This window comes from Oncorhynchus mykiss, chromosome 27, assembly GCF_013265735.2.
Source record: "Oncorhynchus mykiss isolate Arlee chromosome 27, USDA_OmykA_1.1, whole genome shotgun sequence".
Lineage (NCBI taxonomy): Eukaryota > Metazoa > Chordata > Actinopteri > Salmoniformes > Salmonidae > Oncorhynchus > Oncorhynchus mykiss.
Window position 1 is genome coordinate 46,203,095 of NC_048591.1, and position 27,500 is coordinate 46,230,594.

At 44.7% G+C, this 27,500-nt stretch overlaps 1 protein-coding gene across 1 annotated transcript in view; it reads left to right on the forward strand.

Moving 5' to 3' along the window:
- The first annotated feature begins 502 nt into the window (after nt 1-502).
- The window catches only part of LOC110508109 (LHFPL tetraspan subfamily member 6 protein), a 145,971-nt gene continuing 118,973 nt past the window's right edge, over nt 503-27,500 (forward strand). Inside the window, exons 1-2 of the mRNA XM_036964714.1 lie at nt 503-884; nt 13,003-13,548. Coding sequence (XP_036820609.1) covers nt 13,164-13,548 — 385 coding nt within the window. The 5' untranslated portion in view covers nt 503-884; nt 13,003-13,163. The remainder of the gene's footprint in view (nt 885-13,002; nt 13,549-27,500) is intronic.

Genomic DNA, 27,500 nt, shown 5'->3' on the forward strand with positions numbered 1-27,500 from the left:
ACTACACCTCAGGTTGCATGCCTTTGATGTCTCGCTAACAGTCTTAGTATACCTTGTCAGACGGGACCCAAAGTGTCCTATGGACAACATAATTCAGGAACCTATAAACACGAACACCTTCCAGCTATAGAGATGTGGTTGCAGCATTGAGCAGAACAATATCCCATCCTTACGTTTTTTTTGTTCAAGCTGGTAAGCAGACCATTTTAAGCATTATATGTGTTTCTTAAACACATACAAGCATCATTCTTATTAAAGGCTATGTTAACTGACTGATATTATCCTGTGTTAATTAACCTCCGACCTTATTTTAGGCCTTTATTCCAAAATCCCTATTAACTTAGTCTATAGGTATGAATGGCTGAACGAAGCACAGGTAAATAATTTCCGTTTTTTAGGACTACACGCTGGCGAGCTCTATGGCCAACGAACTATGGTAGAAAATGCTTCGTCATTTCCGGTTTTTAGAACTACACGCTGGCAGCTGTACTCGGAGCCGCACGGCCGCCCCTGGATGGACGTTGGTGTGATTGATGTTCCCCTGTAGAGCGTGTTTCACAGACTCTCCGCTCACAGCAGTCTGGATGTGTTTCCGCGGCTGGCGTCAGCTCCAACTCCAGCTCTGTCCGCAGCGTTGCTCTTTCACTGCTCACAGCAAGATAACATATTTGGGGATCTCTATTGCCAACTACTACATTGCTCATCAACGCTGAAAGTTACAGCTTTTTTTTTTTTTTTTACCGATACCATTACTTATTTTGGGGATAATTATTTTGGGATTTTTTTTGTTAGTCGATCTGTGAAGTTAGTTTCAGTTTTCGGTTTTCTCCGCGATTGGGATATTAAGACCAGAAGACTAATCTAACAACCAAGTCGTTCATCATGTAGGCTAAGTTGTCTTTTTCTGTGTTACTTTGTCGTGTATTTGGAAACATTCTTAGACTTGTATATTGTTTATTCTTTACCCGAGTAGAGTTTTGTCACACAGGCTTGTCCCCGTCCCCCTCTTCACGTCCTACACGGGCTTCTCTGTGCATTCCACCATACGGACTCCGGAGTAGTTGACCATACTTGATAAATAGCGTATCAAAGTAATTTTAATAATCTACTAGTCTAGTGCAAATAACATTCGTCTGCGTAAAAATGTAAGGAACAGTTATCGCCTATTCGTGATTATTACGGGTTTTTTCACCAGAGCATCATCATCTCGCCAGTATTGCAAGCCAATAGGCTGGCTACGTTACACCGGAGACTGTAAACCTAAAATGAATTGGAGACCGTAAACCATGATTAATAGGCATTTGTGAATGAATTATGGGAGGAATGGAAGAAGAAGAAAAAATGATGAATCCCCTTTGTGTTACATTCTCAATTGTCTTTGATGCGCTCAGTCTTGCGTGCTCTTTCTCTCTGCTTGGTAGAATTCTGCCCACGCAGAAAGCTGAAGTTGTGTGAGAATTGATTTGAATAAAGTGAGATAGACGCATTGCATATTTTATTTTGTAAATAGCATATATGATTTTGCCTCTTTTTCATATTTATTTGGAACAGTGTTTTTGCTCTTGTGAATGGTGCCGCGTTCACTTGCTAGTCAGAGGTAGAAAACTCGGACATTTCCCGACTTGCTAACTCAAATCAAATGTTATTTTTCACATGCTTCGTAAACAACATGTGTAGACTAACAGTGAAATGCTTACCTATAGGCCCTTCCCAACAATGCAGAGATGGAAAAAAAAATAATAATAGAAAAATAACAGCACAAGGAACACATACACAATGAATAATGACTGCCTGGCTATATACTGTACCAGTACCGAGTAGATGTGCAGGGGTACGAGGTAATAACTTGGCTATATAATGTACCAGTACCGAGTAGATGTGCAGGGGTACGAGGTAATAACTTGGCTATATACTGTACCAGTACCGAGTAGATGTGCAGGGGTACGAGGTAATAACTTGGCTATATACTGTACCAGTACTGAGTAGATGTGCAGGGGTACGAGGTAATAACTTGGCTATATACTGTACCAGTACAGAGTAGATGTGCAGGGGTACGAGGTAATAACTTGGCTATATACTGTACCAGTACCGAGTAGATGTGCAGGGGTACGAGGTAATAACTTGGCTATATACTGTACCAGTACCGAGTAGATGTGCAGGGGTACAAGGTAATAACTTGGCTATATACTGTACCAGTACTGAGTAGATGTGTAGGGGTACGAGGTAATAACTTGGCTATATACTGTACCAGTACTGAGTAGATGTGCAGGGGTACGAGGTAATAACTTGGCTATATACTGTACCAGTACCGAGTAGATGTGCAGGGGTACGAGGTAATAACTTGGCTATATACTGTACCAGTACCGAGTAGATGTGCAGGGGTACGAGGTAATAACTTGGCTATATACTGTACCAGTACTGAGTAGATGTGCAGGGGTACAAGGTAATAACTTGGCTATATACTGTACCAGTACTGAGTAGATGTGCAGGGGTACGAGGTAATAACTTGGCTATATACTGTACCAGTACTGAGTCGATGTGCAGGGGTACGAGGTAATAACTTGGCTATATACTGTACCAGTACTGAGTAGATGTGCAGGGGTACGAGGTAATAACTTGGCTATATACTGTACCAGTACCGAGTAGATGTGCAGGGGTACGAGGTAATAACTTGGCTATATACTGTACCAGTACTGAGTAGATGTGTAGGGGTACGAGGTAATAACTTGGCTATATACTGTACCAGTACTGAGTAGATGTGCAGGGGTACGAGGTAATAACTTGGCTATATACTGTACCAGTACCGAGTAGATGTGCAGGGGTACGAGGTAATAACTTGGCTATATACTGTACCAGTACTGAGTAGATGTGCAGGGGTACGAGGTAATAACTTGGCTATATACTGTACCAGTACTGAGTAGATGTGCAGGGGTACGAGGTAATAACTTGGCTATATACTGTACCAGTACCGAGTAGATGTGCAGGGGTACGAGGTAATAACTTGGCTATATACTGTACCAGTACCGAGTAGATGTGCAGGGGTACGAGGTAATAACTTGGCTATATACTGTACCAGTACTGAGTAGATGTGTAGGGGTACGAGGTAATAACTTGGCTATATACTGTACCAGTACCGAGTAGATGTGCAGGGGTACGAGGTAATAACTTGGCTATATACTGTACCAGTACTGAGTAGATGTGCAGGGGTACGAGGTAATAACTTGGCTATATACTGTACCAGTACTGAGTAGATGTGCAGGGGTACGAGGTAATAACTTGGCTATATACTGTACCAGTACTGAGTAGATGTGCAGGGGTACAAGGTAATAACTTGGCTATATACTGTACCAGTACTGAGTAGATGTGTAGGGGTACGAGGTAATAACTTGGCTATATACTGTACCAGTACTGAGTCGATGTGCAGGGGTACGAGGTAATAACTTGGCTATATACTGTACCAGTACTGAGTAGATGTGCAGGGGTACGAGGTAATAACTTGGCTATATACTGTACCAGTACTGAGTCGATGTGCAGGGGTACGAGGTAATAACTTGGCTATATACTGTACCAGTACTGAGTAGATGTGTAGGGGTACGAGGTAATAACTTGGCTATATACTGTACCAGTACTGAGTCGATGTGCAGGGGTACGAGGTAATAACTTGGCTATATACTGTACCAGTACTGAGTAGATGTGCAGGGGTACGAGGTAATAACTTGGCTATTTACATGGGGTACCAGTACTGAGTCGATGTGCAGGGGTACGAGGTAATAACTTGGCTATATACTGTACCAGTACCGAGTAGATGTGCAGGGGTACGAGGTAATAACTTGGCTATATACTGTACCAGTACCGAGTAGATGTGCAGGGGTACGAGGTAATAACTTGGCTATATACTGTACCAGTACCGAGTAGATGTGCAGGGGTACGAGGTAATAACTTGGCTATATACTGTACCAGTACTGAGTAGATGTGCAGGGGTACAAGGTAATAACTTGGCTATATACTGTACCAGTACTGAGTAGATGTGTAGGGGTACGAGGTAATAACTTGGCTATATACTGTACCAGTACCGAGTAGATGTGCAGGGGTACGAGGTAATAACTTGGCTATATACTGTACCAGTACTGAGTCGATGTGCAGGGGTACGAGGTAATAACTTGGCTATATACTGTACCAGTACCGAGTAGATGTGCAGGGGTACGAGGTAATAACTTGGCTATATACATGGGGTACCAGTACTGAGTAGATGTGCAGGGGTACAAGGTAATAACTTGGCTATATACTGTACCAGTACTGAGTAGATGTGCAGGGGTACGAGGGAATAACTTGGCTATATACTGTATCAGTACTGAGTCGATGTGCAGGTGTACGAGGTAATAACTTGGCTATATACTGTACCAGTACCGAGTCAATGTGTAGGGGTACGAGGTAATAACTTGGCTATATACTGTACCAGTACTGAGTAGATGTGCAGGGGTACGAGGTAATAACTTGGCTATTTACATGGGGTACCAGTACTGAGTCGATGTGCAGGGGTACGAGGTAATAACTTGGCTATATACATGGGGTACCAGTACTGAGTCGATGTGCAGGGGTACGAGGTAATAACATGGATATATACATGGGGTACCAGTACTGAGTCGATGTGCAGGGGTACGAGGTAATTAAGGTAGATATGTACATATAGGTAGGGATAAAGGGACTAGGCAACAGGATAGATAATAAACAGTAACAGCAGTCAAAAGACTATTTAGCAGTCTTTTAACTTGGGGGGAAGAAGCTGTTCAGGGTCCTGTTGGTTCCAGACTTGGTGCATCGGTACTGTTTGCCGTGTGGTAGCAGAGAGAACAGTCTATGACTTGGGTGGGTGGAGTCATTGACAATTTTTTAGGGACTTCCTTAGACACCGCTTGGTATAGAGGTCCACCATCAGCTTCTTTCTCTTGTTGACGTTGAGGGAGAGGTTGTTGTCCTGGCAACACCACACTGCCATGTCACTGACCTCCTCCTTAAAGGCTGTCTCATCGTTGTCTGTGATCAGGCCAATCACCGTTGTGTCGTCAGCAAACTTAATGATGGTGTTGGAGTCGTGCACTGCCACAGTCGGTTGGTGAACAGGGAGTACAGGAGGGGACTAAGCACGCACCCCTGAGGGGCCCCCGTGTTTCCAGTTTTATTAGTCGTATCTACGGGATATGCATGGTATACATTGTACAACAAAATGCTTGTTTGCAGGTTCTTTCTTCGAAAATGCAACAACAGTAAGTCATCATAAAACTAAGTATATGAACATAAAGTAAATGTCTCAGTAGAATATAATAAACATTTTCTCATTAGTGTAATACAGGAAGGCGTAATTTATAGTCCCAATATTTACACGTGTATCAGGGAAGTGGGGAGATGGGGGGGCAAGTGTAGAAATTGAGCAGTATAATAACAGTCTGGTAGCAGCGTGTAACTTGAACACTGGGAGTTGGGAATCAAGTGACTTTAATAATAAATAACACGAGGAACAAAACAAGAAACACGAAACAATAACGCCTGAGGAAAGAACCAAAGGGAGTGACAGATATAGGGAGGAGGCAGGAAGGAACCAAAGGGAGTGACAGATATAGGGAGGAGGCAGGAAGGAACCAAAGGGAGTGACAGATATAGGGAGGAGGCAGGAAAGAACCAAAGGGAGTGACAGATATAGGGAGGAGGCAGGAAAGAACCAGAGGGAGTGACAGATATAGGGAGGAGGCAGGAAGGAACCAAAGGGAGTGACAGATATAGGGAAGGTAATCAGGTAGGAAAGAACCAAAGGGAGTGACAGATATAGAGAAGGTAATCAGGTAGGAAAGAACCAAAGGGAGTGACAGATATAGGGAAGGTAATCAGGTAGGAAGAACCAAAGGGAGTGACAGATATAGAGAAGGTAATCAGACAGGAAAGAACCAAAGGGAGTGACAGATATAGGGAAGGTAATCAGGTAGGAAGAACCAAAGGGAGTGACAGATATAGGGAAGGTAATCAGACAGGAAGAACCAAAGGGAGTGACAGATATAGAGAAGGTAATCAGACAGGAAAGAACCAAAGGGAGTGACAGATATAGGGAAGGTAATCAGGTAGGAAGAACCAAAGGGAGTGACAGATATAGGGAAGGTAATCAGACAGGAAGAACCAAAGGGAGTGACAGATATAGGGAAGGTAATCAGGCAGGAAGAACCAAAGGGAGTGATAGATATAGGGAAGGTAATCAGGCAGATGATGGAGTCCAGGTGAGTCTGATGAGGTGCTGGTGACAGATGTGCGTAATAATGAGCGGCCTGGTGACCTCGTGTGTGTGTGTGTGTGTGTGTGTGTGCGTGTGTGTGTGTGTGTGTGTGCATGAGTGAGCGCATGTGTGCTAAGGTGCAGAGAATCGGAGCAGGTGGTCAGTCCGGTTCAAGTGTTCAGCAGTCTGATGACTTGTAGATAGAAACTGTCTTTGAACCTGTTGGTATCAGACCTCATGCTCCGATACCGTCTGCCCGACTGTAAGGGAGAGAATAGCTCATGGAATGGGGTGTATGGTGTCCTCGATGATGCTGCATACCATCCTCAGGCACTGGGTGGGTCAGAGCACGGTCCCAGTGATGTACTGGGCTGTTTTTACCACCTGTTGTAGGGCCTTGCATTTGTGGATGGAGCAATTCCTGTACCAGGCCGTGATGCAACGGGTCAGGAGGCTCTCGATGTTGCAGTGGTAGTATTTGGAGAGAACCCCGGGGCGGCATGGCGGACCATGTGGACGCCAAGGAACTTAACTTGTGACTCTCTCTACTGTAGTCCCGTTGATGTGGATTAGGGGCATCCTCTGCTTCCTGAGGTCAACAATCAACTCCTTTATTTTGCTGACGTTGAGGGGAGAGGTAGTTGTCACGACACCACAATGCCAGTTCACTTACCTCCTCCCTGTTGGCTGACTCGTCGTTGTTCGTTATCAGGCCTATAACCTTGGTGTCGTCATCAAACTTGATGATGGAGGTGGTGTCATGCAAATCTACGCAGTCGTGGGTGAACATGGAGTATAGCAGAGGACTGAGGACACACCCCTGGGGGGCACCTGTGTTAAGGGTCAATGTGAGGTGTTGTTGCCAATCCTCACAGCCTGTGGTCTACCCATCAGGAAGTCCAGTATCCAGTTGCAGAGGGTGGTGTCCAGACCCAGGGCTCTGAGCTTGCGGTCAAACTTGGAGGGAACCATAGTGTTGAAGGCTGAATTGTAGTCAATGAACAGCATTCTCACATTGGTGTCCCTCTTGTCCAGATGTGTTACGGCCGTGTGACCAGCGATGGAAATGGGATCTTCTGTGGATCTGTTGGAGCGGTAGGCATATTGGAGAGGGTCCAGGGTGTCTGGCATGCTGGCCTTAGGCCATGACCAGCCTCTGTAAGCACTGCAGGATGACCGAGGTTAGCACGACGGGGCGATAGTCATATGGGCATGTCACCGTGTTTTTTTGGGCACTGGGACAATGGTGGTCTCCTTAAAGCAGGTGGAGACTACAGCCTGGAACAGGGACAGATCGAAGATGTTCAGCACACACTCTAAAGATGCGGCCAAGGATGCTATCTGGGCCGACGGCTTTGTGAGTATTCACTCTATTTGAGAGTTTTCCTCACGTCAGCCTCGGAGACTGAAAGCACCTGGTCGTCCGGAACAGCGATAGTCTTCCTGAATGGCTCGGTATTGTCTGCCTTCGAAGCGCGCATAGAATGTGTTAAGCTCGTCTGGGGAGGGAGGCTTCGGTGGGAACCGCACAGATGGATTTGCCTTTGTAGTCTTGTGATAGTCTGTAGTCCTTGCCACATGCAACGCAAGTCTTTGAGTTGTCGAACATCAATTCAAGTTTGAGTCTGTATTGTCTTTTTGAATTTGCGGAGCTTCTACCTGCTTGCCTTGTACGAGTCATCTGGTTTCATTCTGCCGACATTGTTACTGTACGGGCTCTCAGCATGGTACGGCTATGGTTGGTGGTATGTCTGGATTATTATTGTGGGTACAACATCATCAACACATTTCCTATTGAAGCCTGTAACTGACTATGTATATTCCACAATGTTGATGGATGAGTCCTGGGTGGATGAGTTTGAACATATTCCACTCAGTATTCTCAAAACAGTCCTGCAGCATTGAGTCTGCCTCCTCTGTCCAGCGCCTCACTATTCCTTGTGTTGGTGCCTTCCTCTTGAGTTGCTGTTTGTAGGCGGGGATTAAGAACAGAGAGACATGATCTGATTGGCAGATGCACGTCACAGATGTTTGTGTATACATTGTCAAGCTCTCTGAATCCTACATGTTGGTGATATTTTGGGAAAAATTGTTTTAGACAGGCTTGGTTAAAGTCACCGCTAAAATGAAGATTGCTTCCTGGTGACAGGATTTTTTTCCTGACTAATGATCTTGTACAGTTCGCTAAGAGCCGCCTTGGTGTTTGCTTGCTGTGATAATAACACAAGTGCATTCCCTCGACATATAGTGGGGTCTGCATTTTTGCGTCAAGACTCCAGGTCAGGTGAACAGGAGCTCGCAATGTTTTCAAATTTGGTACACCAGGAATTGTTCCCCCAGACTCTTACCAGAAGCCGCCGTGCAATCCATTTGGAATATTGAGAAGCCTTCTGGTTGAATAGCAGAGTTGACCTTCTGGTTGAGCGTATGGTCCGTAAAGCCACGTCTCAGTAAAAACAAAGTCACAACATTCCCTGATGGCCTTCTGCGATTGAAGCCTTGCTCTGAGTTCACATTGGTTAATGTCTCATCAATGGAACATAAACTATCAGGTTACTAGGAAGAGGAGGCTGTGTAGCCTGTCTTTTCAGCTTGGAGTCCCCCTTTGATTCCTCATCTTCGTCGCCGGCGCTGCCTTAGGTCATCTTGATCAGGAGCAACAGGTAATGGCCGCTGTGCGTGAAACAAAGGAGTTAATGTTGTATTCCAGCTCTGGGGTGCTGAGAGATAAGTGTGTAGCTTCCGATTCATGTTCCAGAAGTGTTTGTCGGTCGTAGGAAATATTTGCACGAACATTCTGAGCAAACAAAGTAAAAATTGACAAAAAATAGCCATAAAAAAAGCAAGTTGAGCAGGAACCGGCAAGACGCTCGCTCGCCCTCAGCTCTGCCATGTGTCAGCGTGGCGGATGTGCTGTTGCCAACCCTCACCACCTTGGGGCGGCCTGTCAGGAAGTCCCAGGTTCCCGAGCTTAGTGATGAGCTTGGTGGGCACTATGGTGTTGAACGCTGAGCTATAATAAATGAACAGCATTCTCACATAGGTGTTCCTTTTGTCCAAGTGGGGGAGGGCATTGTGGAGAGAAGTACAGATTGCTCAATCTGTGGATCTGTTGGGGTGAAGAAAAAAAAAATCATGCAGGCCTTGACATTAACCTGTTTCTCCACTTGTCCTTCAGACGAGGTGGAGACTGAACATGTTGTTGTGTTGTTTGATGTAAGAAACCACTTCACAAAATTAAATGCATTATTATGCCCATGCCATTATTACAGATAATCAGACAAAACTCTGTTTATTGACTACTTAGCTTATCCAAGCCTTTCTCAAAATACAGCACTGCCCCTTTTAATAATAAAAAAAAAAAATGCTCTTGTAAGAAGCAATCACTCACCCACTGCTGATCACAAATGGTTTATAACTGGGCTAATAACTCACTAACTAGCAAAGGATATGAACAAATGTGGACACGCGGCTACATGCAGCTCTCAGTTTGATCTCAAAACAAGCTCATCTACTCACGACCGCTCATGCTGTGAACACAGTCCAGTTCACAGTGAATGGCACACATCCACATATGGCAATGGTCTATTTGCATATAGGCCTATTGCATCTCTGATTGGTTATGCCGCACTGGTCTGTGTAGAGTACGGGCTGAGTCGTGTGTGTCAATGCAATAGAATCCTACTCTGATGCGTTGTGCCTACAACAAAATAAAACTCTTGCATAGTTTGTTTTGCATACTAAGTCTTGCAAAGTTCGTTTTGTTTTGGTATGTTGCATTGAAAGTGGTTAATATTTGCGTTGATTCATTCACAATTCCCACAGTAAAGGGACATGTTGATAGTGTTAACTAAAGGGGGGAAAACTCTAGAAAGTTAGGTTAAGTTCAATCCCGTGCTTCTCTATGGGGGCTCATATTTCTTCTGCACAGCAGTCCCAGGGGAGCTGCGCGTAGTACCATGCGTAGCTTACAGGGAATATTGGTTATGAGACAGATTTGAGAAAAGGTCATCCTAAGGAGTTCTGGAATATACCATGGTGTGTTGTAACACCACTCAATCAAGAGTTGTGTAGAAGACTGAGAGCACTAACCAGGAAAAAAAGGTTGAAAACACTATTTTGGTGTTTCCAAAATAGAAGAAGAATTAGATACCCTTCTTCTAAACACTGTTAAATTGAAGTCCCTCTTTTTGTATGTTCCCTGCTCTAATATGGTGTTCTGGTAACCTCCTCATTGGACAAATCCAAACGGTCTAATGTACAGATTTATGCTTTAAAAAAAAAAAGGATACAGAAAAAATGATTGTTTTTGTGAAAATACAAATGATTAAGTTTGTCCCTGGATAGTAAATAATCAATAAACAAAAAATAATTTTTTCAAGACATGATTTTGAAGCTTTAAATGCTTTATCTTGAAATGATCAAATGACAACAAAGCATTAACAGGCTATTCACATTTTTATATTGATAAACTAAGACAGTTCAAAGATCCGGAAGGTATATTTATCATATTCACATTCTTCAAAGTCAAGGAACATATGGCATTATATTTCAAATTCATGGGGTACAGGCAATGACTGCTAATGTTAGCAGTAGTACTAATGTTAGCAGTAGCACTAATGTTAGCAGTAGCACTAATGTTAGCAGTAGCACTAATGTTAGCAGTAGCACTAATGTTAGCAGTAGCACTAATGTTAGCAGTAGCACTAATGTTAGCAGTAGTACTAATGTTAGCAGTAGCACTAATGTTAGCAGTAGTACTAATGTTAGCAGTAGTACTAATGTTAGCAGTAGCACTAATGTTAGCAGTAGTACTAATGTTAGCAGTAGCACTGATGTTAGCAGTAGTACTAATGTTAGCAGTAGCACTAATGTTAGCAGTAGCACTAATGTTAGCAGTAGTACTAATGTTAGCAGTAGCACTAATGTTAGCAGTAGCACTAATGTTAGCAGTAGTACTAATGTTAGCAGTAGCACTAATGTTAGCAGTAGTACTAATGTTAGCAGTAGCACTACTGTTAGCAGTAGCACTAATGTTAGCAGTAGCACTAATGTTAGCAGTAGCACTACTGTTAGCAGTAGCACTAATGTTAGCAGTAGCACTAATGTTAGCAGTAGCACTAATGTTAGCAGTAGTACTAATGTTAGCAGTAGCACTAATGTTAGCAGTAGCACTACTGTTAGCAGTAGCACTAATGTTAGCAGTAGTACTAATGTTAGCAGTAGCACTAATGTTAGCAGTAGCACTAATGTTAGCAGTAGCATTAATGTTAGCAGTAGCACTACTGTTAGCAGTAGCACTAATGTTAGCAGTAGTACTAATGTTAGCAGTAGCACTCATACAAAACTTCAGCCCAGAGTTTGATGCGAACCACCAGCTTATCCATTATGCTGATGTCGCTGACCTGAGTCATGACTGTACATGGGAAGGTTGTTCAGATGTATTGAATCACAGTACCGTTAGATGATAGGATTGACAGTTCATTTGACATTAGTCTGTGATTGGCTTGTCTTGATTGGCTGTGGTTAGGATTGGCCAGCCTGTGGGTAACGTAGTATGTATATATATATATATGTTTTCTGCAGGGAGAGAAATGGTTATTATTATGATTATTATTATTCTGTAATTAAGTTATTAACTGATTTAATATTAATACATTGCAATATGAATATACTGTACAATGATTAAACATATCAAAAGCAATATGCAAAATGCATATTATATATATATATATATATACATGAATGAAGCTGGTCAAAGGTGGGATGCGGTAACGTGGTGTGGTAGGCCGAAGCTACAGGCTAAAGGCTAAAAGGGCCGAAGCTACAGGCTAAAGGCTAAAAGGGCCGAAGCTACAGGCTAAAGGCTAAAAGGGCCGAAGCTAGAGGCTAAAGGCTAAAAGGGCCGAAGCTACAGGCTAAAGGCTAAAAGGGCCGAAGCTACAGGCTAAAGGCTAAAAGGGCCGAAGCTACAGGCTAAAGGCTAAAAGGGCCGAAGCTAGAGGCTAAAGGCTAAAAGGGCCGAAGCTACAGGCTAAAGGCTAAAAGGGCCGAAGCTAGAGGCTAAAGGCTAAAAGGGCCGAAGCAACAGACTAAAGGCTAAAAGTGCCGAAGCTACAGGCTAAAGGCTAAAAGGGCCGAAGCTACAGGCTAAAGGCTAAAATGGCAGTGGTGAAAAGTTTGACCCAATTGTCATACTTGACTAAAAGAAAATAGAAAATAGAAATAGAAAATGACTCAAGTAAAAGTGCTGAGGAGAGTATTTCTGTCTGTAATAAAGCCCTTTTGTGGGGGAAAACTCATTCTGATTGGCTGGGCCTGGCTCTCCAGTGGTTGGCCTTGCTGCCAAGTGGGTGGGCCTATGCCCTCCAAGGCCCACCAATGGCTGCACCCCTGCTCAGTCATGTGAAATCCACAGATTAGGCCCTAATGAATGTATTTTAATTGACTGATTATATGAACTGTAACTCTGTAAAATTGTAGAAATTGTTGCATGTTGCGTTAATATTTTTGTTCAGTAAACGTTTTCTGTGTAACATATCACTTACATTGGGTTTACGTTCAAACACCCTTCAAACACCTGATCTCAGATTAGGTGCACTGCTTTTAATGGTTTCATTACACAATCATGATGTTTTGAGTCTCTATTTTTTACAGTCTACTCTCTCTCACTCTCTCTCCATCTCTCTTTCTCTCTCTCTTTCTCTCTCTCTCTCTCTCTCTCTCTCTCTCTCTCTCCGCAGGGGACAGAAGTCAGTCAGTAGGAGGGGAGAGACAGAGACATGCTGGTAGTCTGTGGTGGAGTCAAGAGCACAACAAAAGCTAAATCTCATTTTTTTTTTGTCTATTCTGGCAACTTAGTCTTCTAGTTATATAATAGTGAACTTTTTACCCATCAATCGCCATGGCCTCCAGCCTGACCTGTGCCGGTGTAATCTGGACCCTCCTCTCCCTGCTCTGCGCCGCGGCCTCCTGTGTCGGCTTCTTCATGCCTTACTGGCTGCTCGGTTCCCAGATGGACAAGCCGGTCTCGTTCGGCACCTTCCGACGGTGCTCGTACCCGGTGCGCGACGAGGAGAGCCAGGCCACAGTGATCCTGGAGCAGTGTGGGCGCTATGCTTCCTTCCAGGGGATACCTAGTCTGGAGTGGAGGATCTGTACGGTGGTGACGGGCGTGGGCTGTGGTCTGCTGCTCCTGGTAGCCCTCACAGCCCTCATGGGATGTTGCATCTCTGACCTCATCTCCAGGACCGTCGGACGTGTGGCCGGGGGGATACAGTTTGTTGGAGGTGAGGCAGTCTGTTCCCTACTGTTTACTCCGTAAGGGCTAAAGGTTCGCTACCACCTTAAGGCTCTATTACAAACGTTTATTTTCTCTCACAGTGAGTTAGTCCACTAACAGCCTGATGTCTGTTTACATTAGAACCTACAGTTAATGGCGTCGGGTTCTGTACTAGCCCAAAACCCCAGAATGTTTACGGTGTGATGTCTGGTTACCCGAGACTAGCTCTCTACCTTCAGCTGACCCCAGAGGTCCCTCAACTCTCCATCACAGACGGTTGTGATTCAGTGGTTCAACTGAACAGTTATACTCTTTCCTCTTTGCATTTGTAGTAAAGCCCTGACATCAGCAGACGACACTAAGTGTTCATACAAAAACCATAAACGCAAAGCAATGCAGATGTGGAGAGGCGACTCCTGGATGCTGGCCTTCTAGGCAGAGTTCCTCTGTCCGGTGTCTGTGTTATTTTTCCCATCTTAATCTTTTCTTTTTATTGGCCAGTCTGAGATCAATGGATTTGTCTTTGCAAATCTGCCTAGAAGGCCAGCATCCCAGAGTCGCTTCTCCGCTGTTGACGTTGAGACTGGTGTTTTCCGGGTACTATTTAATGAAGCTGCCAGTTGAGGACTTGTGAGGCATCTGTTTCTCAAACTAGACACTCTAATGTACTTGTCCTCTTGCTCAGTTGTGCACCGGGGCCTTTCTATGGTTAGAGCCAGTTTGCACTGTTCTGTGAAGGGAGTAGTACACAGCGTTGTACGAGATCTTCAGTTTCTTGGCAATTTCTGGCATGGAATAGCCTTCATTTCTCAGAACAAGAATAGACTGACGAGTTTCAGAAGAAAGTTATTTGTTTCTGGTCATTTTGAGCCTGTAATTAAATCCAGAAATGCTGATGCTCCAGATACTCAAGTAGTCTAAAAAAGGACAGTTTTATTGCTTCTTTAATCAGAACAACAGTTTTCAGCTGTGCTAACACAATTGCAAAATGCTTTTCTAATGATCAATTAGCCTTTTTAAAATAATAAACTTGGATTAGCTAACACAACGTGCCATTGGAACACAGGAGTGATGGTTGCTGATAATGGGCCTCTGTACGCCTATGTAGATATTCCATTTAAAAAAAGACAATAGTCATTTACAACATTAACAATGTCTACACTGTATTTCTGATCAATTTGATGTTATTTTAAAATGGACAGAAAATGTGCTTTTCTTTGAAAAACAAGGACATTTCTAAGTGACCCCAAACTTTTGAACGTTAGTGTATATTTGACCTCTCAACTTCCCTATCAAATCAGAAAACCTAAGAAAATAAACAATGACAAATGGTTTGATGAAGAATGCAAAAACCGAAGAAGGAAATTGAGAAACCTATCCAACCAAAAAACATAGAGACCCAGAAAACCTGAGCCTGCGCCTGCACAAAGATCAGACAGCAAAAACATAAACAGTACAGTATATGATCAAATACAAATCTCAGAATCAACTATTAAAGACTACCAGAACCCACTGGATTCTCCAATTAGAGTTGAAATCGGAAGTTTACATACACCTTAGCCAAATACATTTAAACTCAATACATTTTATCCTAGTAAAAATTCCCTGTCTCAGGTCAGTTAGGATCACCGCTTTATTTTAAGAATGTGAAATGTCAGAATAATAGTAGAGAGAATGATTTATTTAAGCTTTTATTTCTTTCATCACATTCCCAGTGGGTCAGAAGTTTACATACACTCAATTAGTGTTTGGTAGCATTGCCTTTAAATTGTTTAACTTGGGTCAAACGCTTCTACAAGCTTCCCACAATAAGTTGGGTGAGTTTTGGCCCATTCATCCTGACAGAGCGGGTGTAACTGAGTCAGGTTTGTAGGCCTCCTTGCTCGAACACGCTTTTTCAGTTCTGCCCACACATTTTCTATAGGATTGAGGTCAGGGCTTTGTGATGGCCACTCCAATACCTTGACCTTGTTGTCCATAAGCCATTTTGCCACAACTTTGGAAGTATGCTTGGGGTCATTGTCCATTTGGAAGACCCATTTGCAACCAAGCTTTAACTTCCTGACTGATGTCTTGAGATGTTGCTTCAAAATATCCACATAATTTTACCATCCTCATGATGTCATCTATTCTGTGAAGTGCACCAGTCCCTCCTGTAGCAAAGTACCCCCACAACATGATGCTGCCACCCCCATGCTTCACAGTTGGGATGGTGTTCATCGGCTAGCAAGCCTCCCCCTTTTTCCTCCAAACAGTGAATTATAAATTAACTAATCTGTCTGTAAACAATTGTTGGAGAAATTACTTGTGTCATGCACAAAGTAGATGTCCTAACCGACTTGCCAAAACTATAGTTTGTTAACAAGAAATTTGTGGAGTGGTTGAAAAACGAGTTTTAATGACTCCAACCTAAGTGTATGTAAACCTCCGACTTCAACTGTATATATATGCAAATTGGCACTAGGACAGTCAACAGCACCCGGCCTCACCCTACTAGAATCTGGTGCGTCTGTCCCCAACCTTCAGCAACAAGGAGCACCTAGATCTTCTGCACAGATTCTGTCAGACCTGAGCCCTGACAGTAAATCTCAGTAAGACCAAAATAACGGTGTTCCAAAAAAGATCCAGTTGCCAGGACGACAAATACAAATTCCATCTAGACACCGTTGCCCTAGAGCACACAACAAACGATACGTACATCAAAAGAAACATACAATTCGACCAATCAGGATCTGGCAAAAAATATCTGAATCCATTATAGAACCCATTTCCCTTTATGGTTGTAAGGTCTGGGGTCCGCTCACCAACCAAGAATTCCCAAAATGCGATCAACACCAAATTGAGACTCTGCATAAATATAATCCGTGTACAACATTAAACACCAAATAATGCATGCAGAGCAGAATTAGGCCGATAGCCACTAATTATCAAAATCTAGAAAAAGAGCCGTTAAATTCTACAACCACTTAAAAGGAAGCGATTCCCAAACCTTCCATAACAAAGCCATCACCTACAGAGAAATTAACCTGGCTGGTCCTGGGGCTCTGTTCACAAACACGAACACACCCCACAGAGCCCCAGGACAGCAACACAATTAGACCTAACCAAATCATGAGAAAACAAAAAGAGAATTACTTGACACATTGGAAAGAATAAACAAAAATCTAGGCCAAAGGCAAACTAATCCTAAACAGAGAGTACACAGTGGCAGAATACCTGAATACTGACCCAAACTGAAGGAAAGCTTTGACTATGTACAGACTTAATGAGCATAGCCTTGCTATTGAGAAAGGCCGCCGTAGGCAGACATGGCTCTCAAGAGAAGACAGGCTATGTGCTCACTGCCCACAAAATGAGGTGGAAACTGAGCAGCACTTCTTAAACCTCCTGCCAAATCTATGACACATATTAGAGACACATATTTCCCTCAGATTACACAGACCCACAAATAATTAAAAAACAAAAGTAATTTTGATAAACTCCCATATCTACTGGGTGAAATACCACAGTGTGACATCATAGCAGCAAGATTTGTGACCTGTTGCCACAGGAAAAGAGCAACCAGTGAAGAACAAACACCATTCTAAATACAACCCATATTTATGTTTATTTGTTTTTTCCTTTTGTACTTTAACTATTTGCACATCGTTACAGCACTGAAAATATACATAATATGACATTTGAAATGTCTTTTGTGAGTGCAATGTTTACTGTTCATTTTTGTTGTTTATTTTCACTTGTGTTTATTATCTAGTTCACTTGCTCTGGCGGTGTAAACACATGTTGCCAATCAAGCTTGAATTGAATTGAATTTAGAGCGAGAACCTGTTATAGATGGCTGTGGCCACTCTGAAAAGCATTGTAATGTTATTCCAAACTCACTTCCTGCCTCATGATGTGGCTTTGGAGTTCTCTCTCTCTCTCAAATAAATTTCAATTCAATTGAAGGGGCTTTATTTGCATGGGAAACATATTTCTTACGGGCGGGGAGGCTGGTGACATGAAACATTCAGGAGGATGGAAGACCCGGGGTATATGTGTGGACCGAGGATGGAAGACCCAGGGTACATGTGTGGACCGAGGATGGAAGACCCGGGGTATATGTGTGGACCGAGGATGGAAGACCCGGGGTATATGTGTGGACCGAGGATGGACGACCCGGGGTATATGTGTGGACCGAGGATGGAAGACCCGGGGTATTTGTGTGGACCGAGGATGGAAGACCCGGGGTATTTGTGTGGACCGAGGATGGAAGACCCGGGGTATATGTGTGGACCGAGGATGGAAGACCCGGGGTATATGTGTGGACCGAGGATGGAAGACCCGGGGTATTTGTGTGGACCGAGGATGGAAGACCCGGGGTATATGTGTGGACCGAGGATGGAAGACCCGGGGTATATGTGTGGACCGAGGATGGACGACCCGGGGTATATGTGTGGACCGAGGATGGAAGACCCGGGGTATTTGTGTGGACCGAGGATGGAAGACCCGGGGTATTTGTGTGGACCGAGGATGGAAGACCCGGGGTATATGTGTGGACCGAGGATGGAAGACCCGGGGTATATGTGTGGACCGAGGATGGAAGACCCGGGGTATTTGTGTGGACCGAGGATGGAAGACCCGGGGTATATGTGTGGACCGAGGATGGAAGACCCGGGGTATATGTGTGGACCGAGGATGGAAGACCCTGGGTATATGCGTGGACCGAGGATGGAAGACCCGGGGTATATGTGTGGACCGAGGATGGAAGACCCGGGGTATTTGTGTGGACCGAGGATGGAAGACCCGGGGTATATGCGTGGACCGAGGATGGAAGACCCGGGGTATATGTGTGGACTGAGGATGGAAGACCCGGGGTATATGTGTGGACCGAGGATGGAAGACCCTGGGTATATGCATGGACCGAGAATGGAAGACCCGGAGTATATGTGTGGACCGAGGATGGAAGACCCGGGGTATATGTGTGGACCGAGGATGGAAGACCCGGGGTATATGTGTGGACCGAGGATGGAAGACCCGGGGCATATGTGTGGACCGAGGATGGAAGACCCGGGGTATATGTGTGGACCGAGGATGGAAGACCCTGGGTATATGCATGGACCGAGAATGGAAGACCCGGAGTATATGTGTGGACCGAGGATGGAAGATCCGGGGTATATGTGTGGACCGAGAATGGAAGACCCGGGGTATATGTGTGGACCGAGGATGGAAGACCCGGGGCATATGTGTGGACCGAGGATGGAAGACCCTGGGTATATGCATGGACCGAGGATGGAAGACCCGGGGTATATGTGTGGACCGAGGATGGAAGACCCTGGGTATATGCATGGACCGAGGATGGAAGACCCGGGGTATATGTGTGGACCGAGGATGGAGACCCGGGGTATATGTGTGGACCGAGGATGGAAGACCCTGGGTATATGCATGGACCGAGGATGGAAGACCCGGGGTATATGTGTGGACCGAGGATGGAAGACCCGGGGTATATGTGTGGACCGAGGATGGAAGACCCGGGGTATATGTGTGGACCGAGGATGGAAGACCCGGGGTATATGTGTGGACCGAGGATGGAAGACCCGGGGTATATGTGTGGACCGAGGATGGAAGACCCGGGGTATATGTGTGGACCGAGGATGGAAGACCCGGGGTATATGTGTGGACCGAGGATGGAAGACCCGGGGTATATGTGTGGACCGAGGATGGAAGACCCGGGGTATATGTGTGGACCGAGGATGGAAGATCATCTGAGGCATTTTCTCTTTTAATGAATCAAATGTACTTTTATCTAACAACTTCGGGAATCGCATGCTGTCCAGGCTTTAGTACCTCTGTGCTATCTGAGACTTGATGTTATCATGAATTGACTCATACAGTGCCTTGAAGGTGTACCTAACATCCGGAGTGCCCTGCACCCGCGCCTCCTCCTGTGAAAGATCTCTGGATCCTCTTGTCGTGCTTGCTGCCTTCTCATCTTCCAGCCTTTGCCTTGAACCCGTCTGAACATGACACAGTGTCAAATTCTTAGCTAGTAAGCTAGCGGTCATCATCATAACTCAAGTCGACAATCTACTGGCAAATCCTTTTCAATACTTTTCAATCCTTTTCCATCCTTGTCTTATGAAGAGAAATTATAGATATAGAAACGTGTCGTTTGCTCATAAACATTACACAACAAGTTGGAAATGGCAAATTAAACAATGAGTGGTTTGGGAGGAATCAGTGGTTAACTGCAAGCATGGCAAAGCAATCACAGGCCTGCTATTCAGTGGAGTGGTCCCAAGTCTGTGTTTAAGGGTCTCTTTTCATCCAGGATGATTTTAAAACAACTATTTACTCTGAACTGGGAAATCTGACATCATTGAGTTCAAGACAGCTGGGAACTCGGGGAAAAAGAGTTTCCGACTGAAAATAGATTTTGAACGGTCATCCAAGTTGGGAACTCTGGCCTCTTTCTAGAGCTACGACCTGAAGGTCACTGACGTAATCATGATTTGACCTTGTTTTCTTTCCCAGTTCCCAGTTGTCTTGAAAGCTCCATAAAGCCAGAGAATGACAGGCTTTGATGACAAAAGGACCTTCCTGTTCAAGTGAGCACAACAAGTCCAGAAATGTCTTGTATCCTGGCCCAGACAATGCGGTCGAACCTTCATTACAAAACATATATTTTTTAGAATTTTACCCCCTTTTTTCACTCCAATTTCGTGGTATCCAATTGTTTTTAGTAGTTACTATCTTGTCTCATCGCTACATCTCCCAGAGAGACATGCATCCTCCGAAACACAACCCATCCAAGCCACACTGCTTCTTAACACAGGGCGCACCAATGTGTCGGAGGAAACACTGTGCCCCTAGCGACCTTGTCAGCAAGCACTGCGCCCGGCCCGCCACAGTGCACGATGAGACAAGGATATCCAAGCCAAACCCTCCCTAACCCAGACGGCGCTAGGCCGACTGCGACAGAGCCTGGACTCGAACCCAGAGTTTCTGGTGGCACAGCTAGCATTGCGATGCAGTGCCTTAGACCACTGCGCCACCCAGGAGGCCACAAAACATTGTATTTAATCAATTATTTGCTGACATATAGTTTTATCAAAATTACCTTCCTTCTCTGAGGAGCTGTGGTTTGCATTGCTAAAGCAAGTGAAATTGTCACACCTGCTCCCGCTCTCCCTCTCGGGCGCCAAGCTGCCCTTCATTACGCACACCTGTCACCATCATTACGCGCATCAGCGCTCATTGGACTCACCTGGACTCCTTCACCTTGTTTATTTCCCTGTGTCAGCATTAATGTCGTTATGTTTTCATGTCCAGACGCTGTCCCGTCCTGTTTCACGTCCGTTGTTAATTAAATGTTCACTCCCTGTATTTGTTTCTCGTCTACCAGCGTCAAACCTTACAGAAATGGATAATAAACAAAAGTGAAATAAACAATACAAATTAACAGTAAATATTACACTCACAAAAGTTCCAAAATAATAAAGACATTTTAAATATCATATTATGTGCAAATAGTTCAAGGGAAAATAAATACATCTTAATATGGGTTGTATTTACAATGGTGTTTCTCGCTCTCTTTCTCTCTTTCTCTCTGTCTCTCTCTCTGTGTGTCTCTCTCTGTGTTTCTCTGTCTCTGTGTGTGTCTCTCTCTCTCTCTGTGTTTCTCTGTCTCTGTGTGTCTCTCTCTGTGTGTCTCTCTCTGTGTCTCTCTCTGTGTGTGTCTTTCTCTCTCTCTCTCTCTCTCTCTCTCTCTCTCTGTGTTTCTCTGTCTCTGTGTGTCTCTCTCTGTGTCTCTCTCTGTGTGTCTCTCTCTGTCTCTCTCTCTCTCTCTCTCTCTCTCTCTCTCTGTGTTTCTCTGTCTCTGTGTGTCTCTCTCTGTGTGTCTCTCTCTGTGTGTCTCTCTCTGTGTGTGTCTCTCTCTCTCTCTCTCTCTCTCTCTCTCTCTCTCTCTTTCTCTCTTCTCTTCTCTGCTGGTGTAAGAAGTTGTGGTGCTCTGGCTCTCTCATTAAGTTTAACCGTTCACACACATTCTGTGGTTTGCCTCTCTGCTATTACCCTGTCACAGCCTGGCTCAGGGAAGACAGGAGAATGACCGAAGAGAAGTGAATTACTGCTACTGTAATTGGGAGCATGTGGTTTCTCTCACAGCCTGCATTTAAGTAAGATCTCTCATGTTTGATTCAGATTGAGAGAGAGGAGTTGTGACAACACTTTGGGACAACTGCTGATTTAAAAGGTTAAGTAGGTTTTAATGATTTCAATCAAATGTTGTTAGTCACATGCGCCGAATACAACAGGTGTAGTAGACCTTACAGTGAAATGCTGAATACAACAGGTGTAGTAGACCTTACAGTGAAATGCTGAATACAACAGGTGTAGTAGACCTTACAGTGAAATGCTGAATACAACAGGTGTAGTAGACCTTACAGTGAAATGCTGAATACAACAGGTGTAGTAGACCTTACAGTGAAATGCTGAATACAACAGGTGTAGTAGACCTTACAGTGAAATGCTGAATACAACAGGTGTAGTAGACCTTACAGTGAAATGCTGAATACAACAGGTGTAGTAAACCTTACAGTGAAATGCTGAATACAACAGGTGTAGTAGACCTTACAGTGAAATGCTGAATACAACAGGTGTAGTAGACCTTACAGTGAAATGCTGAATACAACAGGTGTAGTAGACCTTACAGTGAAATGCTGAATACAACAGGTGTAGTAGACCTTACAGTGAAATGCTGAATACAACAGGTGTAGTAGACCTTACAGTGAAATGCCGAATACAACAGGTGTAGTAGACCTTACAGTGAAATGCTGAATACAACAGGTGTAGTAGACCTTACAGTGAAATGCTGAATACAACAGGTGTAGTAGACCTCACAGTGAAATGCTGAATACAGCAGGTGTAGTAGACGTCACAGTGAAATGCTGAATACAACAGGTGTAGTAGACCTCACAGTGAAATGCTGAATACAACAGGTGTAGTAGACCTCACAGTGAAATGCTGAATACAACAGGTGTAGTAGACCTTACAGTGAAATGCTGAACACAACAGGTGTAGTAGACCTTACAGTGAAATGCTGAATACAACAGGTGTAGTAGACCTCACAGTGAAATGCTGAATACAACAGGTGTAGTAGACCTTACAGTGAAATGCTGAACACAACAGGTGTAGTAGACCTTACAGTGAAATGCTGAATACAACAGGTGTAGTAGACCTTACAGTGAAATGCTGAATACAACAGGTGTAGTAGACCTCACAGTGAAATGCTGAATACAACAGGTGTAGTAGACCGTACAGTGAAATGCTGAATACAACAGGTGTAGTATACCTTACAGTGAAATGCTGAATACAACAGGTGTAGTAGACCTTACAGTGAAATGCTGAATACAACAGGTGTAGTAGACCTTACAGTGAAATGCTGAATACAACAGGTGTAGTAGACCTTACAGTGAAATGCTGAATACAACAGGTGTAGTAGACCTCACAGTGAAATGCTGAATACAACAGGTGTAGTAGACCTTACAGTGAAATGCTGAATACAACAGGTGTAGTAGACCTTACAGTGAAATACTTACTTACGAGCCCCTAACCAACAATGCAGTTTAAAAATAATATGAGTATGAATATGAGAATAAGAAATAAAAGTATCAAGTAATTTAAAGAGCAGCAGTAAAATAACAAACTAAACACAGCACCAGTACAGAAACAATGTGTGGGGGCACCGGTTAGTTGAGGTAGTATGTACATGTAGTTAGAGTTATTAAAGTGACTATGCATAGATGATAACAACAGAGAGTAGCAGTGGTGTAAAAGAGGGGGAAGGGGGGAAGGGCGTGCAAATATTCTGGGTAGCCATTTGATAAGGTGTTCAGCAGTCTTATGGCTTGGGGGTAGAAGCTGTTTGGAAGCGTCTTGGACCTAGACTTGGCGCTCCGGTACCGCTTGCCGTGTGGTAGCAGAGAGAACAGTCTATGACTAGGGGGGCTGGAGTCTTTGACAATTTTTAGGGCCTTCCTCTGACGCCGCCTGGTATAGAGGTCCTGCATGGCAGGAAGCTTGGCCCCGGTGATGTACTGGGTTGTACGTACTACCCTCTGTATTGCCTTGCAGTCGGTGATGCAACCAGGATGCTCTTGATGGTGCAGCTGTAGAACCATTTGAGGATCTGAGGACCCATGACAAATGATTTCAGTCTCCTGAGGGGGAATAGGTTTTGTCGTGCCCTCTTCACGACTGTCTTGGTGTGCTTGGACCATGTTAGTTTGTTGCTCATGTGGACACCAAGGAACTTGAAGCTCTCAACCTGCTCCACTACAACCCCATCGATGAGAATGGGCGTGCTTGGCCCTCCTTTTCCTGTAGTCCACAATAATTTCCTTTGTCTTGATCACGTTGAGAGAGAGGTTGTTGTCCTGGCACCACACGGCCAGGTCTCTGACCTCCTCCCAACAGGCTGTCTCGTTGTTGTCGGTGATCAGGCCTACCACTGTTGTGTCATCTGCAAACTTAATGATGGTTTTGGAGTCATGCCTGGCCGTGCAGTCATGAGTGAACAGGGAGTATAGGAGGGGACTGAGCACGCACCCCTGAGGTGCCCCTTTGTTGAAGATCAGCGTGGCGGATGTGTTGTTACCGACCCTCACCACTTGGGGCGGCCTGTCAGGAAGTCCAGGACCCAGTTGCAGAGGGAGGTGTTTAGTCCCAGGATCCTTAGCTTTTTGATGAGCTTTGAGGGCGCTATGGTGTTGAACGCTGAGCTGTAGTCAATGAATATCATCCTCACATAGGTGTTCCTTTTGTCCAGGTGGGAAAGGGCAGTGTGGAGTGCGATTGAGATTGCGTCACCTGTGGTTATGTTGGGGCGGTGTGCGAATTGGAGTGGGTCTAGGGTTTCTGGCATGATGGTGTTGATGTGAGCCATGGCCAGCCTTTCAAAGCACTTCATGGCTACAGACGTAAGTGCTACGAGTCATTTATGCAGGATACCTTAGTGTTCTTGGGCAAAGGGACTATGGTGGTCTGCTTGAAACATGTTGGTATTACAGACTCAGACAGGGAGAGGTTGAAAATGTCAGTGAAGACACTTGCCAGTTTGTCAGCGCATGCTCACAGTACACGTCCTGGTAATCTGTCTGGCCCTGCGGCCTTGAGAATGTTGACCTGTTTAAAGGTCTTACTCACATCGGCTACGGAGAGCGTGATCACAGTACACGTCCTGGTAATCTGTCTGGCCCTGCGTCCTTGAGTATGTTGACCTGTTTAAAGGTCTTACTCACATCGGCTTTGGAGAGTGTGATCACAGTACACATCCTGGTAATCTGTCTGGCTCTGCGGCCTTGTGATTGTTGACCTGTTTAAAGGTCTTACTCACATCGGCTATGGAGAGCGTGATCACAGTACACTTCCGGAACAGCTGGTGCTCTCATGTTTGCTCATGGCGGAAGACAGCTCATTCAGTGCGGTCTTAGTGCCAGCATCAGTCTGTGGTGGTAAATAGACAGCTACAAAAAAATACAGATGCAAACTCTCTAGGTAGATAGTGTGGTCTACAGCTTATCATGAGATACTCTAACTCAGACGAGCAAAACCTCGAGACCTTAGATATCGTGCACCAGCTGTTATTTACAAAAAGACATAGTCCGTCGCCTCTTGTCTTACCAGACGCAGCTGTTCTATCCTGCCGGTACAGCGTATAACCAGCCAGCTGTGTGTTGATAGTGTCGTCAGTCAGACACACCTCCGTGAAGCACAACATATTACAGTTTTGAATGTCCTGTTGGTAGTTTAATCTTCCTCGTAGGTCATCGATTTTATTCTCCAAAGATTGTACGTTTGCTAACAGAATGGAAGGAAATGGAGGTTTATTCAATCGCCTACGAATTCTCAGAAAGCAGCCCGCCCTCTGGCCCCTTTTTCTCACGCAAATGACGGGGATCTGGGCCTGTTCCCGAGAAAGCAGTATAACATTCACGTCGGGCTCGTCAGACTCGTTAAAGGGAAAAAAGGATTTTGCCAGTCCATGGTGAGTAATCACAGTCCTGATGTCCTGATGTTATTTTCTGTCATAAGAGACGGTAGCGGCAACATTATGTATAAAATAAGTAAAAACAATAAGTTACAAACAACGCAAATAAACAAAAAACACAATTGGTTAGGAATACGTAAAACGTCAGCCTTGTTCTCCGGCGCCATCTTTGTTAGTTTTTAGACCATTTAAAAAAGGGCTTTATAAATAGATGTTAATTATTTAAAAGGGCTTCATAAATAGATTTGAATGATTGTTTGTTTGATTGAGTTCGTTCTTCTGGCCCCGACCTCAAGAGGGAGGACCTTTGTACACCCTGTCACTTCAGATGAAGTCTGTAACTGTGACGTGGCAGAATATTAGCTGGCATAGGAAGAGTTAGGACAGAGCTGCAGGGCTGAACCAAAACAACGTCTGATGACCCTGCTAGACTAGCACTGTGCTAGTCTAACCCTGTCCCAAAAGATACCCTCTATCCTGTCGTAAATGGTACCCTCTACCCTGTCCTAAATTAAACCCTCTACCCTGTCCCAAAAGATACCCTCTACCCTGTCCTAAATTAAACCCTTTACCCTGTCCCAAAAGATACCCTCTACCCTGTCGTAAATGGTACCCTCTACCCTGCCCTAAATTAAACCCTCTACCCTGTCCCAAAAGATACCCTCTACCCTGTTGTAAATGGTACCCTCAGCCCTGTCCTAAATTCAACCCTCTACCCTGTCGTAAATGGTACCCTCTACCCTGTCCTAAATGGTACCCTCTACCCTGTCCTAAATTAAACCCTCTTCCCTGTCCTAAATGATACCCACTCCCTGTTCTAAATTAAACCCTCCTCCCTGTCCTAAATGATACCCTCTACCCTGTCCTAAATGATACCCACTCCCTGTCCTAAATTGGTACCCTCTTCCTGTCTTAAATGGTTCTCCATTTTAACAGCGAGGGGCACTTTTAATTGGTGACTGTGACTTTGGCGTCAACTCATGTGTTTGGGATTTATGATGCTGAGTTTGGATAGGACGGAAGAAGCTAAATCTCTATATATGCACACTCATACACTTACACACACACACACGCACGCACGCACGCACACACACACACACACACACACACACACACACACACACACACACACACACACACACACACACACACACACACACACACACAATAGTGGGCCCTCAGATGTATGAAGGCTGAACGTTGTTGATCCAAAGGTCAGAGTTGTTCCAGTTCGTTGGGGGTAATTGGTGGGGACACAGTCAGGCATCTCTCTCTGACTAAGGGGAGGGTAGAGGAGAGGAAAGGGAAGGAGAGGAGAGGAGAGGAGAGGAGAGGAGAGGAGAGGAGGCGAGGCGAAGCGAGGCGAGGCGAGGGGAGGGGAGGGGAGGGGAGATGAGTGGAGAGAAGAGGAAAGGAAAGGAAAGGAGGGGAGGGGAGGGGAGGGGAGGGGAGGGGAGAGGAAAGGAGAGGAGAGGAGAGGAGAGGAGAGGAGAGGCGAGGCGAGGGGAGGGGAGAGTCTGAAGCAGGGGTGGCAGTGGGTCAATGACTGTCTTTCTAGTTAGGTATCTTATTAGATGAACCCATCAGTATGTATGTTATTAAATTAAACCATCAGAATCTTATTAAATTAAACCATCAGAATCTTATTAGATGAAACCATGACAGAAATGACCCTCCATTGTTCCCTGTAAGGTGACCTTCCCATGTCGGTCATGTGTGTTGATGTGGACGTTTTCTCAGACGACGCAATTACGTCAGTCTGGCTTGTCTACCGAATGAATCAGGACTTCCTCTCTGCCACTAACACACACACTCAAACACACAGCGCCACTGTCACTGAATATAAATGGAGGACATGACCATAAATTGGCAGAGTAGAGTGTTGTGGCTGGTAGAGTAGAGTGTTGTCCTGCTGACTGGTAGAGTGTTGT